The sequence below is a fragment of the Acipenser ruthenus genome, chromosome 14, assembly GCF_902713425.1.
Source record: "Acipenser ruthenus chromosome 14, fAciRut3.2 maternal haplotype, whole genome shotgun sequence".
In the NCBI taxonomy this organism is placed as follows: Eukaryota; Metazoa; Chordata; class Actinopteri; order Acipenseriformes; family Acipenseridae; genus Acipenser; species Acipenser ruthenus.
This window is the reverse complement of record NC_081202.1, coordinates 32,061,221-32,081,402: the sequence shown is the minus strand read 5'-3', so window position 1 is coordinate 32,081,402 and position 20,182 is coordinate 32,061,221. Positions and strand designations below refer to the sequence as shown.

General features: G+C 40.1%; 1 protein-coding gene across 1 annotated transcript in view; it reads left to right on the top strand.

The window, feature by feature from the left end:
- The first annotated feature begins 296 nt into the window (after positions 1 to 296).
- The window catches only part of LOC117419734 (ras-related and estrogen-regulated growth inhibitor-like), a 36,192-nt gene continuing 16,306 nt past the window's right edge, over positions 297 to 20,182 (top strand). The window contains exons 1-3 of the mRNA XM_034032751.3: positions 297 to 428; positions 1,631 to 1,823; positions 19,390 to 19,446. Coding sequence (XP_033888642.1) covers positions 1,763 to 1,823; positions 19,390 to 19,446 — 118 coding nt within the window. The 5' untranslated portion in view covers positions 297 to 428; positions 1,631 to 1,762. The remainder of the gene's footprint in view (positions 429 to 1,630; positions 1,824 to 19,389; positions 19,447 to 20,182) is intronic.

Below are 20,182 nucleotides of genomic sequence, written 5' to 3'. Positions count from 1 at the left end.
ATAATCTCAATTAAAAGTGCAAATAAACTACAGCATATTGTTGCCTCCAGGTTACCAGAAGGCTTGTTTAAAAAATGGTATTCTAAAAACTGGGATGTTATGCTGTTTCTTAGTGTAATGGAAGTAACACAATCCATTGTGTACAGGTAATTTCTTTCTTTCTTTCTTTCTTTCTTTCTTTCTTTCTTTCTTTCTTTCTTCCTTCTCTGGCCCATGACGTATTTATAACCATGTAGATTGACAGTGGAAATCCCAAACTCCTGTCAGGTAATTTACATGATATCCACAAGGGGCACCCCTGAGCTCCACGAGCCTTTTACTGTCTTCGGTCCTGTATTACTCAAATCATAAACATTATAGCATTATAGTATAATGCAACGGCATCTGCTAGCAACACCCTGACACACACCGTCTGCGTCACAGCACAGGTTTGTAGGACGCTCTTCATCCTGTACGATTTGACTGGAGGAGTCGAGTCCGGGTATTGTGTGCGATCTTCTGCAAGCTAACAGAGAACCCCCGTTAGTGTTGGGCTGTGATAGACTCTGAAGCACACAAGGCAGTGAGGTTTTCCTCAGTACTTTGCAGAGCTATACGTCCAGGCTGCTGTGCATTCACCGGCAGAAGCAGGTCCGATCTGTGCTGAACTGCGGGCGAGTATTATTAATATTATTGTCATTCTTTAATTTAGGCTTTAATTTCTTTTTTCTTTCTCTGTTGAAATTTCAGACCTAAAGTATTTATATTATGAACATAAATGATAGATATTTTCCACATCCTAGTTATGTGACAGAGGTTTATTTATTTATTTATATAGGACCTGTTTGTTTACTCTTACCATCCGCATTGCTTACTGCTTTTCTTTCTTCTTTTTATTCTTGTTGAATATATGAAACATTTCTGAGATTCTTGATGTGTTTAACCTTTCTCGTGATGCAGTAGCCCAGGCACGCTTTTCAAAGATGCTGTTTGGTATGCAGCTCCACGGGGCGGTTAGAACGCAGAATCAGACAGGAGCATTGACACCTGTTTGCATAGCTTAGGAATGGAACTGCGCTCTTATATTATTATTATTATTATTATTATTATTATTATTATTAGTTGTAGTAGTAGTTATTTTTATTATGAAAGAAATGTAAATAAACATGTGTTTTGGTCTTCCAATGCGTGTGTGTGTGTGTGTGTGTGTGTGTGTGTGTGTGTGTGTGTGTGTGTGTGTGCGTGTTTGTGTATGTACAGTATATTTTCTATTCAGTATGAATAATCCATCATTCTTAAACACTCAATACTGCAATGCTACATTTTGAAATTATTGTAGCAGTTCTCTATTAATTATATATATATATATATATATATATATATATATATATATATATATATATATATATATATATATATATATGGGGGGCGGGTGTGTGTAGAGACTCAAAACGTATGTGTCAGTGGCAGCAAAGCTGAGGGAAGTCGTAGCCACTTTATCAGGAGCAGTGGCTTGAAAGACCTGACCTGAATGGACTGAAACTTAGTTTCCAAAAAGAAACACAGCTTAAGCGAGTAAATGTTACGGTAACAGCAGAAACACCTGAACATAAATTATTCTTATTTTTTTAAAAATTTTGTGTATTCACAGAATAATACATGGCACAAGCGGAGCTAGAAATGAAACTCTGAAATAGGAGCAGGTGGACTATTACGGAACCTCTCGAGTCCCCAGCGCTGTGCTTCCACGTTCCTATTGTCGTTGACAAACCTACCCGTAGCAATGGCGAAGTGCGCCGAGGTGAAAATAGCGGTCTTTGGCAGAGCTGGAGTAGGGAAATCAGGTAGGCTGTTTTCTGTATCTTTGTATTCTATCTCTCTATCTATTGTTTATGGTGTTTGTATATATATAGCTGCGTTTAGTTCGCCCACAAAACCAAAAAAATAAATAAATAAAAAGAACAACATTTTATAAAAAATTAAAAATGGCAAAAACAAACAAACAAAAAGATATAAAAGGGAAAGGGGTCCGAGCGCATTGGGCGACATCCAAGATCGGTAACGTATAGGGAACCATAAAGCTACTGTTCCCCAATTTGTCATGCATGAAATATTGAATTTCCCCGGACAACGCCAGGTACTTCAGCTATATATATGTAAATGTGTCATCGTAGGCACCGAATTAGCTGCTTGACGAATAACCACTAGAGGGGGCTAATGTTGCCAATTTAAAGGCTGTCATAGAGATCTCCCACATTGTGCTACAAATGCACAGGTATTGCACCACAAAATATAACTTTCTCTATACGGTTTCTGCTTTTTATAAACTCTAGGCCCCTCTAGTCTGAAGAGGTTTCATTCTTTAACCTGCCCTCACAGCTCATGCCATTCCTTCCTGGGATAAGCTTGACCGTCCTTCCCTGTACAGTAATGCACTAATGTGTTTTATTCTCGCCAGATGACCAGAATGTGTTAACTCCCCCTAGCCTTGCATTCCAGTCTATTGGCTGCAGTATGTAAACACTATATCAATTATGTAATAAAGGAACCAGAGTGCCTGTGAAGCACAGTACATGGTTTGAGTGATAGTTTGAGGCAAATGTGCTGTATCAAACCCCAAGGCTCCCCTGGTGTGCCATGCAGTGACCTGAAACCTTGTCTCCTGAAACCAAGTTTCAAGCCACAAAGTGGCTTTGTGTTCCCTCAGCTTCAGAGGCAGGAAGAGGAAAAGATGATTTCCATTCTGAAACTTTGTCATAATCAATAACTGAATTGCCTTTCAGAGCTCTGCCTTTAATCAACCGCCATCACGTCCCAATGCTTGCAACTCATAAAATATTCCATCAATATCACCTGCTTGCACTTCCATTCACTACACAGGGCCACCTTTTCAAAGCGTTTCAAAAAATCATGTTAATGTTCCAAAATGACAAATAAAACACAGTGAGGGTGCTGAAGAGAACCTGAAATATATAACACAGTTGTTTGGTTCTAGTTTTGTAAAATGAAGAGGTCTTTTACCTCTTTCAAAAAATAGTAGTTAATTAAAGACTGGAGTAAACGCTTGGAAAATATGGCCCATGTGTCTGAAATGTGCACTTTTAAAACTGTGACCTGTGACCCCGCACACCGCAAGCGAGCGTCTTAACCGCTGTGCAAAACAGCCGGCATCAAACAACACTGCCCCTTACACAGGCCTTCTTCACAGGAAATCTGTACACTTGCACTTCCTAGGTCGTTGTCTTATGGGTCGTGTTACTGGCTGAAAACATGTCATTGGGTAAGCAGCTGGTTGGGTAAGAAGGGCACCAGATATCACTTTAAAAAAAGATATAAATACACTATAACATGTTTTTCTTTCAACTCTACACATTTGCCAGCTATGCAACAGATGGAAGTGATATGCGCCTGTACTGTACTGCATCTGCTAGTGCAAAACAGACAGACTGAATTATAACCAGACTGGGAATTGGTCAGTTCACACACTGACTGGTGTCTTAAAGTTGGAATGCTCCATACCCTATAAAAGCTTAATAGGTGCTTCTTAAACAATGTCATTGACGTACAAACCATAACCCCCTGCTGCTGCAGGTAGTCGCAGGTGGATGGCTGTGTTTAGTTCGCAGAGCTTTTGCTGTTGTGCTCCTCGTCTGTGGAAATCGATTCCAGTTGATATTAGGCAGGTTGAAACATGGGATTATTTTAAAGTCTAAATTGAAAACATACTTTTTTTAATGTGCTTTTATATATTTGGTTGTAGCTGGATTGTATTGTACATGTGAGCTCTCTTGTTTTGTTTTTAACTTTGCACAGCGCTCTGGGATGCCAGGGAGTGAAGGGCGCTATATAAAAATCCATCTGTATTGTATTGTATTGTATTGTATTGTATTGTATTGTATTGCATTGTATTGTATTGTATTGTATTGTATTGAAAAAAAACTGGTAAGTCAACAGTGTCTGGTTTCTGACGAAGCACAGAAGGCTAAATTGCGGAAGAATGTCGTAACAATTCACTCCAGAATCATATATTTGGTGTCAAGTTGAACAGAATTGTGGGACACTGTCACTTTAAGAACCTTTGAAAGTTCTAAGAACAGCAAAGACCTCCCCCAGTGCTGTCCATAGCATTGCACTGAGCAGCTCCGCAATGTATTAATAAGACTGTACCAATAACACACACATACATTAATGAGCTTTTTACCATTGACACAGTGCAGGCGCTGTTCTACTCAGCTATCTGTAAATGTCTTAACACTTGACTGGACCAGCAGCACAGATGTGTTTTAAATGAGAAGAGCTGAGGCAGGGTGTTGTAATGGAGGGAGTAAAGGAAAGCTTTTACCAGCATGGTGTCATTGTTTCTTATTCTCATCGGATTCCCCCCTGGATCTCTAACTCTAAGTGATGCAATAGCAGCCATTTATCAGAAATGAATCGGAATCATTGCACCTGGTTCAGTAACAGGGCACACAGTACTGCATTGTTATTAATAAATATATAGGCAAGGTTTGAGGGAAGGGGGCATTCAGGCGCTGTGCTCTCTGTTTGTGGAATTCTCTGCTGAAACATATCAGGGATTCAGCATTGGTGCCAATTTTTACACAAGATTAAAAACCTGTTTATATGTACAGGGCTTGAAGTGTTTCACAGAAGGCACTTTATAAATCTCTATTGTATTGTATTGAATATTGTATTGTATCAAAACGGGACCCCAAGTCTTACATGCTTTCGGACGATAACTCAGGGTGTGTATCCATGACTGATGTGATGGGTCGCATACATGCTGCACTAACACTTTACATGAAGTGTCTCTAATTACTGGGGATTTACATACTAGTTATGCATAGTTACAATGTACTTAATGTGTAAATCCTTTTCCATGATATAATCCTAATCCTAACCCAAACCCTAACCCTAACCCTTGTCTGATACAACTTACAGATATAGTGCAAAAAGATGTAGACATTAAGTGCATTGTAACTATGCATAATGACATTGTAATTAGTGCACATGTATTAACTATTCCAACAGATGTTGGATGTTGCTGTTGTATTATGTTTAAAGTACAGCCCAGATGTTGTCAGCACGCACTTCCGAAATTATTATTGCAAACGGAGGGCAGCCAAAAAACAGTCCAACAGTGGAAGAAATGAAGCATTAACAGCAACGGGCTGCCAGGAGTCTGTCTCTCCCTTAGTAGAGCTGTTACAAGTTTTAACTGCCTTGGAAGTACAAGATATTTATTAGAGTCCCTTAAAGTTTCAGGAAATCACCTATACTAAATATATTTGGTAACACTAACATTGTGTCTCTTCTGTATATATGCTTCTGTATATATGCTGCCAAACTGGTTTTGCGTGTTTGTAGAGGAGGCTTGATCTTCCTATTGTAAATGGAACTGGTGTGAATTAGTCTTCAACCTAAACGAATAGACAGGGGACCCTCAATCAAGTTAACAAGAACAAGCCCAGGCTTGTTCACTTCATGCGTGAACATGAAGATTACACTGAAGTGTCTCACATATTGTAGCTTATGGTCCTGGAATATCATTTGTTTAAATAGTCAGCATTATCTTAGGAATTGTCAATTAATCTTGTAATCTGTTTCTCTTTAATTTTTCAAATTAAGGCCAGTAAAATATAAATATTTCAATTTCTTCAGCCCTGATGTTAATAAAGAAATCCTAACTAACTAAACAGTCTTGATCTCTGTTTGCTGTTTTTATTTTTAAGTGATATATTTACACTGTTCTTGCAGAAATGGGAATGCTCACGGGAAACTGCACATTACACAACGATGGGTACATTTCATGGCAATTGTGAAATCCGTGAATAACTGTGAAAAGCATGCACTGTGATATACCCACTCGGTACAGAGTCAGTGTGTAGTGTAACATATGTATAGCACAATAGAATTGTCTGGTCTGTTTTAAATAATAATCGATTGTATGAGTTTCCTGACTCAGTCATGTTTTCTCTAAATTAACCTTGCCATAATTCAGTAGTTTTTTTTTATGTTAATCATGCTTTTAGTTTGCAGTGGTTCTACCACAGTATTCCACAGTAACCTTGAACGATATCTGTGGATCTCATTATTTTTTCTTCAGATATCTATGATGAGTGTTTGGAGTTTTGAATGATCCTCCCCCTTGTTCTGCCAGTTTCACTGCTGTTTCTAATGTACACCTCCTGTTGCAAATCGTTTTTGGCTGGTTATGTCCGTCATGAAAAGGGCAGTTACAAAGGGACTACACTGCCCAAGAGGGATAAGAGAAAATATATATATATATATATACACACACACACACACACAGGGCAGCAGTGTGGAGTAGTGGTTAGGGCTCTGGACTCTTGACCTGAGAGTCCAGAGTCAACCCAGCTGTACAAATGGGTAATTGTATGTAAAAATAATGTGATATCTTGTAACAATTGTAAGTCACCATGGATAAGGGCGTCTGCTAAGAAATAAATTATATATATATATATATATATATATATATATATATATATATATATATATATATATATATATATTATATATATATTGTGAGATGGCAGGGAGGGGGTTAAATCCTCTCTGCAGAAAAAACATGTGCGGAAGGCACACTTTTGTTTTGTTAATTGTTTAATTGTCTTTTGTTAATTGTTTTATTGATTGATCATTACCTGCACCTGGCTACTATTGAAAATTGGAGCCAGGTGCAGGGTTTAAAAGGAGAGCAGTCAGTCTGCTCGGGGCGGCTGCTGAAGAGGGTAGAAGCCCAACTGGGCTGGTGTGTGGGTACAGCTGTAATTTAAAAAAAAAAAAATGAAAAAGGTAGAGAAGCCTTTTTGTTGTGTGTGTGCTGTTTTGTTTGTTTTTGATGGAGGTAAACAGCTTAGCTGTCCTGTTGTTTAGTTTAGGTTCCTGTTTTGTTTTAGTTCGTGCTCAAAGAGAGCTAGGTGTTTGTTTTGTTTATTTTTGTTTTTGTCTTCATTAAAAATTGCGCAACCGCGCTTAAAAAAAAATCAATTTCTGTGTGTTGGGTCAGTGTTTTTAAAGGGGCAACGAACCGCCGTGAGGGTGATTCTTTTACATATGGTGGCAGCGAATGTGGGCGCCCCTGGAGACCCAAAAATGGATTTTAAAGATTTAATTGAGAGGATTAATAAAAACACCGCTGCTCAGGAGGAGCAGACAAGGAAGCTGGAGAGGCAGAGACAGGAGCTGGAGTTGGCCCCGTGGATAATACCAGAGCGGGAGCCAACCGAACTGGAGCTGCTGTTACAAAGGTGGGAGCTGCCGTCCCGAGAGCCAGTGGGGGTGGAGCTGCCGTCCCTAGAGCCAGAGGGGGTGGAGCTGCCGTCCCGAGAGCCAGAGGGGGTGGAGCTGCCGTCCCGAGAGCCAGAGGGGGTGGAGCTACCGTCCCGAGAGCCAGAGGGGGTGGAGCTACCGGCCCGAGAGCCAGAGGGGGTGGAGCTGCTGTTACCAGAGCCCAGAGGGGAGGAGTCGCCTCTTCCAGAACCATCATCCATGCAAGGGAGTCCGGCGTTGCCAAGGGAGGTCCCCAGTCCCGTCATCGTGGACACCTGGCCGGAATGCCCAGACCTACCTGCACTGGACCTTGCTCCCAGGTCGCAGCACTGCCAGGCACAGTCACTTACCTGGTCCCTTACTCCACTCCCCCTGGAATCCCAGACGTCGCTGCGCAAGAGGCAGACGTCGCTACGCAAGGGGCAGAGGTCACTAGCGTTTCCCCTGCTGATTGCTCCGCTCCCCTTGCATCGTGCTGCGCTCCACCTGGAATTCCAGAGGTCGCTGCGCAGGTCCACAGGCGCACTCCTTTGCCTGTCAGTCCTGGCTCCCGGTCACCGGTCCGTGCTATGGTCGCCCTGGACAAGCCGTCTGGGTCCCTCCTCGCCGGTCCTGGGTCCCTCCCTGGAAACGCCGGAGGGACCAACCCACCCTCAAGCCCGCCCGTGGAAGAGGGCGAAAATTGACATTTGTGGACTTGAGGGTGGGTGGTCTTTTAAGGGTGGAGGGAGGTGGCCGTTGTATGGCTGGTGTCTTGAAAAGACATGGGGGGGGGGGGAATGTGTGAGATGGCAGGGAGGGGGTTAAAACCTCTCTGCAGAAAAAACATGTGCGGAAGGCACACTTTTGTTTTGTTAATTGTTTAATTGTCTTTTGTTAATTGTTTTATTGATTGATCATTACCTGCACCTGGCTACTATTGAAAATTGGAGCCAGGTGCAGGGTTTAAAAGGAGAGCAGTCAGTCTGCTCGGGGCAGCTGCTGAAGAGGGTAGAAGCCCAACTGTGCTGGTGTGTGGGTACAGCTGTAATTTAAAAAAAAAAATGAAAAAGGTAGAGAAGCCTTTTTGTTTTGTGTGTGCTGTTCTGTGTGTTTTTGTTACAGGTAAACAGCTTAGCTGTCCTGTTTAGTTTAGGTTCCTGTTTTGTTTTAGTTAGTGCTCAAAGAGAGCTAGGTGTTTGTTTTGTTTATTTTTGTTTTTGTCTTCATTAAAAATTGCGCAACCGCGCTTAAAAAAAAAATCAATTTCTGTGTGTTGGGTCAGTGTTTTTAAAGGGGCAACGAACCGCCGTGAGGGTGATTCTTTTACAATATATATATATATTAGCTCAAAGAGCCAGCTATATATACAGTATATAAATATATACAATATATACAGTATGAAGCCTGCTGGGTTTATTGTTACCTTAACAAATTTAGAATGAAAACATTAGAAAATAAAGAATCGGATTTCAGTTTCTCCTTTGAAATGTGAATCTGAATGAAGCTGCTGATTTTACCTCAGCATTGACACTTCATCTTTGTAATGCCAGTGTAACGGGCAGTGTTGTGTGATTCTAGGAATTGCTTTGTGTCTTTGAAGAAGAGGATTATGAAAGAATTCTTAATTTAATTTCCAACCTTAACAACTACCTAGGTATTACACATAAATAACCTGGTATTAGTTAGAATTAGGTACAGTACTGTTTAAGCCTATATTTACATAAATGTGTACAGAGAACACATTACTGTTATTTTAATATATATATTGTTTTGTTTTTTGATTGAAAACATACAAATACATATATAGTACTTTAATTAATTTTGAAATAAATATATATCCAAATATATGAATAACAAACTAACTAAACTAACAAATACATAAATAAATAAAACCTCCTAACATAAAGAAACATCTCCCAAAAACCTGAATAAAAAATGTAGCGAAAAACTTAAATATATTCTTAACCTCAGAAAAAAACAAGGTCCTATCTACAATTGAACTCTGATCTGGAGTTGTAGTCCTGAGAGGTACGCGTTATACATGTTTGCAGTGTGAAGTAGTGGTTAGGGCTCTGGCCTGTAGACTGGATTCAATTATTATTATTATTTATTATCCAGGGCAACTTACAATTGTTACAAGATATCACATTATTTTTACATACAATTACCCATTTATACAGCTGGGTTTTTACTGGAGCAATCTAGGTAAAGTACCTTGCTCAAGGGTACAGGACACTACTGCTATACCCTTGAGCAATTTGCTCCAGTAAAAACCCAACACTATAAATGTGTACCAGCATTTGTATGTAAAATAACTAATTGTAACTCGCTTTGGAAAGAAACGTCAGCCAAATAAATTATCATTACTACGAATAGGTGAGAGCACCATCGACATACCTTACGATAAATCCCTACCTTTATTCATAAAACCGCCCGGAACACTCGGTTCCAAAGTTCCATTTGGGATGAAAATGATTGAATGAAACTAAGTGAGTATAACATAACCTAAGAAAAAAACTACCCAACCGACCTTTAAATACCTTTATTGATCAAACAGTGTTAGAAGCAAATTTCTAACTGTTTGACACAATGTTACAAGATTAATCACAGTTGTAATTAAACATAGTTACTAAAATTGTAACTAAACATAGTTACAATGTATATTTTTCTGTGGGTTCTTTTCTGGCTTTACAAAGTTGGGAATCCTGATGAAGCTTGTAACATTGTGTCAAACAGTTGAATTGAGTTCAAATTCTGGAACCTAGCCAGCCATCACCAGTAGAATAAATACCGTGCGCAACTTCAGACCTGTTGCCACCCACAATTTGTATGCTAATTAGAATTTTTCCGACTGGTATTTTTACTTCTAATTAGTTAGTAAATAGGGCGTGACACTGGGAAATATCATGTGTTGTCATCGCAATTGTGGCCAAATTACCTATCTTTCAACGCCTGACCTTTTCAAATCTCTCTTGCGGCGTAGGGTTTTCTAAAGGTCTATTCATAATCCTTAATTGAGTGGTTTATATGTTGGAAATGCAACATGGTCAGAAACAGTGCAGATGTGACGGTTGGTTTTGACTTTGGGACTCAAAATATACTTTTATTTTTATGATTTAATGGAACCGCTTTTACAAGTCACAGAGGGAATTGTGAGACAGATGCAAGGAGGGAAAGGGACTGACTGCTCTGTAATATCATTTTGTGTTTTATATGCATGGGTGCTGATGCAGGGAGCGTAACTAAGCAGTAATATATTAGTTCTATAAGGGTATTTTCTCTAATGTACTGTATTTACCTCCACCAAAGTAATTACAACCGTTTCAGTGCAGATCTTGGTAATTACCAGTCCTCTGTCAAGGTTTCATTGCCTAAATTACATTTTCCAAAAATGAAATTTCTGGGATATAGCGCAGGTGTTATGCTCAGTGGCACCAAACATCATTCTTAAAAAGTTATCCCAAGTTTAAATAGCCATAGTTTATTTTCAGTATATGTTACAGTTTTAACACACAGGTAGGGCTTGGAGTTTACGGTGTTAACTCATAATAACCTAGAAACCCTCCCCCTCTCCTCAATGACATATTTAGTAATATCCGGGTTTATTTTTTGTGCTGATAAAATGTGGAAATGTATGAATGTATTTAAAATAAACGGCCCTCATATAATCATGCTATGGGGGGTGCATTAAACAATGTTTGCGGAAGGCTGGTAATGGTGAATGTACCTCTGTTTGACAATAAGAAAACACCCATCAGATCGCAATTGATAGCACATGTACCAAAGTCTGACAGCGTACCACTTTCAACGTGACAGCTTACCATTTTTTGACATTATACGGGTCAAATTTTGGTACACTTACCACATTGCGATGATGTACCACTTTCTAACACTACACAGGTGTGCTTAATGTTGATTTAAAAACCTAAACATAAGTTTTGTGAAGCTACTACAGGGTGTAAAACAAAATTAGTTAGCCAGTATGTAAAGGAGAATGAGGATTTGGTTGAAGAAACCATGTTGGAAAGACAGAAATGGTATACAAGTACTGCAAAGTTGTAATTCCTGAGAAAAGTTACACAACTATACATAGTTTACCAGTAACAGTTATGTTTAGGGATTCGTTATAAGTTATTATAAACAATCTATAAGCATGTTATTAATTGTGCTATTAACAATTATAGAATATGATTATAAATAATAAGACTATAATTTCAGCATTGTTTTTTTTTATTGTTGCTATAATCAGTTGTAACGGATATAGTCTATCTGCCTATCTTTTCAGGTCAGTTTGTTTTTCTATGCCTGTCTGGCTGGCTGTCTGGCTGGCTTTTATATGTCTGTCTCACCAATTGTATGCAGCTGCTTTGTTTTTGCAATACAGTTATCATACACTTTTGCCATTGTTTATTTTTATTTTTGCTATTGTTTATAATCCTTATAACATATCCCTAAACTAAAGTGTTACCAGTTTAACTGTGAGGGATCTGTTTACAGCAGTTCAGTTTGCAATGGGGCCTTGGTTTTCCTTCCTCAGTGCCACTGCAAAGGGCTTTCTAGATCTCTAGTAATGATCTTAGCCAGTTCTTAATGACACACTGCCCATCTGTCCTTAATGAGCTCGTCCGTTCATTTCTGAGAGGATTGGGAAATCAATACCTGGGTGCGTGTGATGTGTCGCACAGCAATGCTCAAAAGTCTGACTTCTTACTAACTGTGTGGGTGTCTGTTTGTTGTTGGATCCACTGATTTGTACGTATAATCAGTTTATGTAAACACAAGAGCCTTGCCGGGAACAGTAAGCACCCTTGATAATGACACTGAATTTGTAAGGATCTTGTTTTTACATTATGGTGCATAAGGGGGCAGCTGCAATTGGATGAGGCTGTAGAGGTTTCTGTAACGCACTGATTTGTAATGGTGATTTTTCAATGGGATTCTCGAACCGCAAAGTCAGTGCCAATGAGAAGAATAGCCCGCCCCTTTAGGAAATAAATCTTGAGTGTACGGTAGACATTATCCTGCACTTCGGGATATTGAATAGTGCTGGCAGCTGTTTATCGCAGATCCAGTTTTGTTTGCAGGCTGCAATCTTATACCCCCCCCCCCCACACACACACACACTTCTACAACAAAACTGCCAATAAGCTTATCTGAAATGATGGGGTGTGTTTTGAGTGTTATTTTAATGAGCTGACTTTTACCGTATTACCACAAATTCAAGTGCATGACCATTTTCAAAGCCGCGCTTTTGCACGCATGTAGTCACTCTTGTGTGTGGGAGAACTGAAGCAGAACCCAGATGAAACAAAAAGCCATAAAAACCTAAAGTAATGTGCCAGTGCACAAATATAAGCGCATGTGCCTTTCTGAACAAAATATCATACTCTACATGATAAAGTTTACATGATGGCATTTTGTATTATCTTAATTAGTTGGCTACTTGACTTAGCTTCTTATAGTGTTACCTTAGAAATGGTTCTGTTTTATTAAATCATAAATGTTTATTTGTATCTTCAAATGACCAGTGCAATCAGAAGTTCACATACTGTGTTACTATGTTAACAGTAAACACTAAAAAGGGGTCTGCACTTGAATACTGATGCACAATGAAAACGCAACAGTTTAAGTTTTACATCAATAGCTCATTGGGCACATACATAATGTTATTTACATTTTAAATAGTGACCAAATAGGCTTGTTGATTGTTTGAGCAGTATTGTTCCTTGAGATAACAAAATACTGAGCTCAAGTCATGTGATTTCATAAAAACAGCAGGTGCTTTGGTAGGTGTTTGGTATTTGAGGTGAGTTAAAATTGCTAAAATGAGTTGTTTAAGAATCTGTATAAATAGCTATTCGAAAAGACATGATTTTAAGTAACGCAAGAACAGCAAAAGATATGACCACATCCCACTTGAGTAATGAAGATTGCCTAGTTGTTATCGACATGATTGAAGGCGGCCTGTCTGTGAGAGAAGTTGCCTGGATAATGAGATGTTCTGCTTCAACAATCAGCAGACTAGTCCAGAGTAACCAGGAAACCGGCTCTGTGAGGGACAGGCCACGTCCTGGAAGGCAGAGGGTCACCACACCGGACCATCACATCTGACTGATACATCTGCGTAATCGTTTTCAGACTGCAGTGGTTACAGCATGAGAAATTCTAGGAAGAAATAACCAGCGCATCAGCAGAATGACTAGCTCGCCATCTGCATGAAAATGATTTGCCGTTCAGGGGTAACATGTTGACAGCTGAGAGACGAAATTGCCGTCTTCTGTGGGCCAGAGAACATCTGAGGTGGCAGCAGAGAGAGTGGTGGAGTGTTTTATTCACTGATGAATGCCATTTTGCCTTTGAAAGACTTGGCGGAAGACAGTATGTGTGGAGATGTCATGGTGAGCTTTATGCTGACTGTTGCGTTGTTCTAGCCAACTGGTAGGGCGATGGAAGTGTGATGATGTGGGGAGGAATCTCCTTTAACACAAGAACGCCTTTGGTACAGATTGAGGCAACCTTACTGCTCAGTGATACATTGACGAAGTCCTTGAGGCAACAGTTTTTCCGTTCCTGCAAGCCAATCCGGAAGTGTCGATTTTCCAGCAGGACAATGCAAGACCACACAGTGCCAGGATTGTGTTAATGCTCAGGGAGGTCATTCCCGATACTAACTTTGTAATATTTTCATTTTGACAGTGTGTCATGTTTCATACTGAAAACTTATCATGATTCTTTGATCTGTATTTTTGTTCACATTTTCTGTGATTTTGTTTGATATCGATGTTTAAAATATTTGATTAAATCCATTAGACCTGAGTGGAGCGTTTCATATTTGTTGTTTGATTATCTGAAGAAGCCCTGTGAATGTTTATGATGCTGTGTATAGTTTTAAGTGTGTATCCTGTGTGGTGTTTATCCATGTCACAAAGACGGCCAGAGTGGGTGGCGTCAGACCAGACAGGAATTCAAAACAAAGACAGTGGTTGATGATGAGCTGAGTGCAATGGCTGCACTCAGCGTTTATTAACAAATAAAAGGGTTGAAAACAGCACAAAACACGGGACACGGCACTATACGCCAAAGTAAAAAGACAAACAAAACGCACTAAACACAAACGGTGCACGGAGACAAACAAACACGGTGAGTACAAACAAAACACTTATTATATTTATAATTACGCTTTTAACTCTCCTTCTCTCTCACCCGTTCTCCACTCTCTGAACACCTAACCCCGACTGAGTGAAACTGTGCATCTATATATACTGTTGTGCTGGGATTCAATTACTAATTAATTACTCACTTGAATCCCAGCACGTGAATTCATTACGTGCAACCCCGTGCCACACATTATACACATTTTATCTGCACGTGAAGTGATGTGCCATCCTCGTGCCTAAATATAATTATACACTTTAAACACACGTGAAACACAGACCCGTTTATATCCCGTGTACCAATCTATACACCAACATTAACATACGCACGCATATACACAACACAGAACACACAAATGCACACAGGGGCGGGGCACTTTGCCACAATCCAATAAAATTTTTAAATGAAATTTGGCGAACAGAAGATAGGTTTATGTAATTCATTGATTAGCTTTAACTCAAGACCCCTTGTAAATGAGGCTTTGGTCTCACTGGGTAAATTTCCTGTTTAAATAAACAAATAAATACAAACTATAATCCATTAAAACCGCTTGTGGTTAACAACCATTATTTATGACTGTTTTAATGATTACTGCTGCTTAGCTCTTTAAAACCCTTGTAAAAGTTCACAGGTATTTTTGCACTTTTACCATGCAGTTTTCCTGTAGTTATACTCTGCATTTACCACAGTTTAGCCTGGTTTCCCATGTTTTTTAATATGCTTTACTATACCTCTCTGTGCTTTTCAATGCTCCCCTATGCTTTCCCATGCATTCAGTGTGCTTTATCACACTTTGCTATGCTTTTACTGTGATGCACTTTTATAAGGGAATTTAACTCTACTTGTTTGGACAAGGGGATTCAATAGGCACCCTGGAGAATACAGAGTGGCCACCTGTCCCAGTTAGAAAGCGTGTCAGAGTGTATACTTCAGAGTGACCGGCTCAGCTGCCAGTCATCTATTCAGGAAATGTACTATGATGATAAACAGCATGTTACGGACCAATACGACCCCTCATTTGTTTTTTCTGACAGCTTTACACATAAATCTCCGAGGTAAGCTGGAGGTTAGAGCTGCCCTGTCAGACAGTCATGAGCTGGCCTTATTGATGGTCCAGTTTGTTTATATTCCTTAAACGCAAGCGATTGAGTGGTTGTTCAAACAGTTTCTTCTTAAAATAAATTTGAGAGTGACTCATGAGGAGGAAACTGACAATTTGGATGACCAGATCCAACCTGTCAGTAAAATTTAAACCCTGTTCCGTGTACCTCATTACAAAAATAAGAACGTTAGCATGACTTTTATTTGTGGGACACATATTTGTCCCTTGTACCCCAAAGGGTTCCGTTTTGACTTCATCAATGCTGAATTAAACACTGCTCAGCAAGGTGACACCAGCAGCTCATGGTGTCAGAGGTTGTAAAGCCAGAAGCCAAGAAAACAAGAGATGATTCTATTCGCAAGATCATCCTTGATAACTGTGAGTGATGGGGATGGATATCACCCCTGCTACTGTACATAATCAATGGCTGTGTCTACTTGCTCCTCTGACCACAGTGCCAGGAGCCCCTTCAAAGGCAGTCAGCCACACTGGTAAAGGAAGATGTGACTCTTTTCAGCTCCAATCCTGTTTGTGTATCTGTCTCTGATTAATGGATTGGTTCATTACAAGTGTTCCGACCTCCAGAACTATTTGTCGGAAAGTCTAAAATAACATTCTGTTTTCATGTTTATAAACCACAGATAAAGACAAAAAGGCCACTGCATGGCACACCAGGGGAGACTTGGGGTTTGACACAACAAAGTTGCCTCAAACTAGGTCTCCCGGTCTCCTGGAGCCAGGTTTCAAGCCACTGTTCCTGAAAAAGTGGCTTTGTTTTCTCCCAGCTGAAGTAAACTTGGCATGGTCGTGTGTGATTGCTAATGGGGCTGTTTGTACTGTAGGAAGCTATTTATTTCATATTGAGCTCGGCAGACTGCAATATCCTCCATTTAGCACTGCAAACAAGATTTCAATACAGATGCAGTGATATCATGTTGAAACCAGGGCTTCCTAATCAGCTCCACATGGCCCCTCATGGCCCGTATTGAATATCCAGAAGCTTCTTAATCATGTTAAAGGCAAGCAGTGGGGTAAAATATAGCCTTATATGTCCCCACTTGTTGCTACAACTGTTTAAATAACGTGCCTGTAGTTTTTCTTTTCATTATTAACACCCTGACAATGTTTTACACTAAAGTCTGTTTCAAAGCTCTTTTTAAAATGTCCGCTCTAGTACACTGATACTCTATTTAAACAGTTGTAGCAACACGTGGGGACGTGTAACGCTATATTTTTCAGAACCCCGCCACTTTAAAGAAATCGTGCAGCTCTATGCAGTGTGTGTTCAATCATTTACTGGAAGCAAACTAAACCGGCTGCCAGGTTCCTAAATGCAGTGTAACACGTAATGTTTCAATAAGGCAAACGTTAGCTGTATTTATTTTTAAATGATAAAAATATGTATATTTACATTATTCTTTAGAAATGGGAATTTTCACGGTGAACTACATATTACACATGAATGGGTATCTTTGACAACCGTGAATCATGTTGAGGGACCACCTTAGTATATCTGCTTTCTGTCAGAAAAATAAGGGATTGAGTGAGAGTGCACAAACATGTGAAGTGAGCAGCATGGAAAGCAAATAGTGGAGGATATTTTTCAATGTTTTATTGTTTTAACCGATATGAAACAATTGTGGTTATTATTATGATTTATTTATTAGCAGACGCTCTTATCCAGGGCGACTTACAATTGTTATAAGATATCGCATTATTTTTACATACAATTACATTATTTTTTACACATTATTTTTACATACAATTACATATTTATACAGTTGGGGTTTTACTGGAGCAATTCATGTAAAGTACCGTGCTCAAGGGTACAGCAGCAGTGTCCCCCACTTGGGATTGAACCCACGACCCTCTGCTCAAGAGTCCAGAGCCCTAACCACTACTCCACACTGCTGCTAGAGGGCAATTTCATTTTGCAAGCCAGACGTGGGCCAGAGAAACACTTTACCTGCGCTCATTAAACCAAAGCAGAATGTTCCTTTGCTACTGTGGAGTAGTGGTTAGGGCTCTGGACTCTTGATCGGAAGATTGTGGGTTCAATCCCAGTTGGGAGACACTGCTGCTGTACCCTTGAGCAAGGTACTTTACCTAGATTGCTCCAGTAAAAACCCAACTGTATAAATGGGTAATTGTATGTAAAAAAAAAAATAGTGTAAATAATAATGTAATTGTATGTAAAAATAATGTGGTGTCTTGTAACAATTGTAAGTCGCCCTGGATAAGGGCGTCTGCTAAGAAATAAATAAAAATAAAATAAAATAAATTTAATTAGCTGATCAAGCAATAAGCCCATATAGCTCACAGCTGAATGTAACGGCTCTGAGAGATGATGACATATATGTCCTAAACAGGCATAATTTAGTGCACTTAGGAGATCTTTCAAAGCTGCTGCACTGTCAAGTTCAGAAGAATAACCACTGATTTCATGGAATAATTTAATTACCTTTCAAAGACCCCCTCACCCATTTCCATTTCCTTCATCTTTCTGAGTAACATGATAACAGGTGATAGACGCCTGTTGCTATGGAGGCACAATTGCAAAGTTTCTGATTGGTTAAGAGGTCCTGCTATAGATTTATGAGCACTCTAATTGACTTGATGGCACGTGATTTTGTATTCTACAAATCACTAGTATTACATGGTATTTTGCACATCTTGTCTTGCTGGTGGACTTAACTTACCAACTGTGGCAGGGCAGAATCTCTGCCACTGTAAATATGGGTGAATTTAAGTTTGGCAGGGATGGGGTTCAAACCATCCCTGCCAACAATAACAGAATGTGGATAACTGAGTGCTAATTGTGGAATGGCCACATGTATATAAAGGGAGAGAAAACCTTTTGCTGGGGTGTGGTGTGTTATGGAGAGAAGCCCGGGAAGGCATTGCTCAGCCTGGCCCTGTAAGTGTACATATTGTATATATTCCTTTTTGTGTTTTTTGGTTGAACTTTTTATTTTGGCCCTATTGTTATCTTGTTCCCATTTGGGATTAATAAACGTGAGCATTAGCACTTTCCTGCAGCTTCTCTGTCACTGAGTCTCCTTCCTGCAGGTAACAGCTTGGGCCGTGATGCTCGCCTGCTACACCAATGAAGCAATACGTACATATATGACCTACACTGTGCAGTTTTTGAAGAAATAAAATTAGATAATGTGCTATATAAAGAATAAAGGCTCTCAACCCAATTGAGAACAACACTGTGTTTGTCCTAAAGGGATTATGCAGTGAGTGAAAAAAACTGTTGTGACATGGGAGATGCAAAGACACATTTCTATTTTCAAAGTTCAGTGTTGTGGGGTCCCCGATTGTCTCCCCTGGTAAAAGCACAGCCGTGTGGTGTGCAGGGCGAGTCATACAGTCTGGGGAGTGCAGGTTCGTGTCCTGGATGTGTGAAGTCGTCAGTCTTCACTGGGGATTCCAGAGGGAGCGTCGCATTGGCTCTGGCGCTCCCGTGGGTTAGGGAGGCAAAACCGTCAAGGACTGTTTCTCCTGATCATGCTACAGCGGACCCTGCTGGTCAGGCACCCAGTGAGCTCAGGCAGACACCTGCAGGGCTGGCCTTTGTCCTCCAGAGGCCGGTAGCTCGCTGACATCCGCTCTCGAGTTCCTGGTGTAAAAGAGGAAGCTGGCTCGGTCGTGGGATTGGAGGATGCCCAATCCCACGATTATTTTTCCCCTCACCGCATTACTGTGGTGAGGGGAAAAATAATAATAAATCAAAAATAATAATTTTAAATTGGGGCAGAAAATCATTGGGCACTAAACCTAAAAATAAAGCAATAGTTCAGTAACTTTTTTCTCTCTCTCTCTCTCTCTCTCTCTCTCTCTCTCTCTCTCTCTCTCTCTCTCTCTCTCTGCAGCTCTAGTGGTGAGGTTTTTGACCAAGCGCTTTATCTGGGAATACGACCCAACACTGGGTAAGTGGTTTCATTTTACTTGGTTGGTTTCCAAGAGGGGGGTTATTGAAGGATGTCTGAACTTGTGCACCACAAAAAACAGCAACAAAGTAAACTCCAACTGAGTTTATAGTGAACCTCTGAGAACTGTACAAAGAAACTCAAATCAGGCAGGATCAGAGAGGATGTCCTTTGGGAAAGGGTTTGAAAAAAATCAGGGGTTGGCAGAATTAACAGAGAAACGCAGAATCAGCAGCAGCAGGGTTTTCAGCCTTCACCCCCTAACCCTTTCAAATGAAGTTATGATTAGAAACACACAGCACTGGGTGGAAAGTGATGACCCTCACGTCTGCAGTGCTGAAGTGAACTACATAGGATAATGTGCGATCGTGTGTTGAAAGCAGGATTGGGAATGATGCTTTCCACATCCATTGAAATTGCATTGCTGAGCTAGCATCAACCGGGATTGTCAGATAGTGGATACCAGTCCGTAAAACTCAACCTTATCTTGTTTCAGTATGAAACTGGGGCAGCAAGTTGGAGAGATTGATTGATTTGTGCCAGCAAACCACAGTCCTGTCTGCGACTGGCATTATTACAGTCCTGCTTTTGCTCTGCTAACGGTGCTAAGTAACAGAACTGATTCCACATCGAATAAATCTTGACATCGGAAGAGCCCTAATCACTGATTTGCAACCCACTCTACCTCTTAACAAATGTATTAACAGATCAGTGCCTCTCCAGTTAAAAGAATATA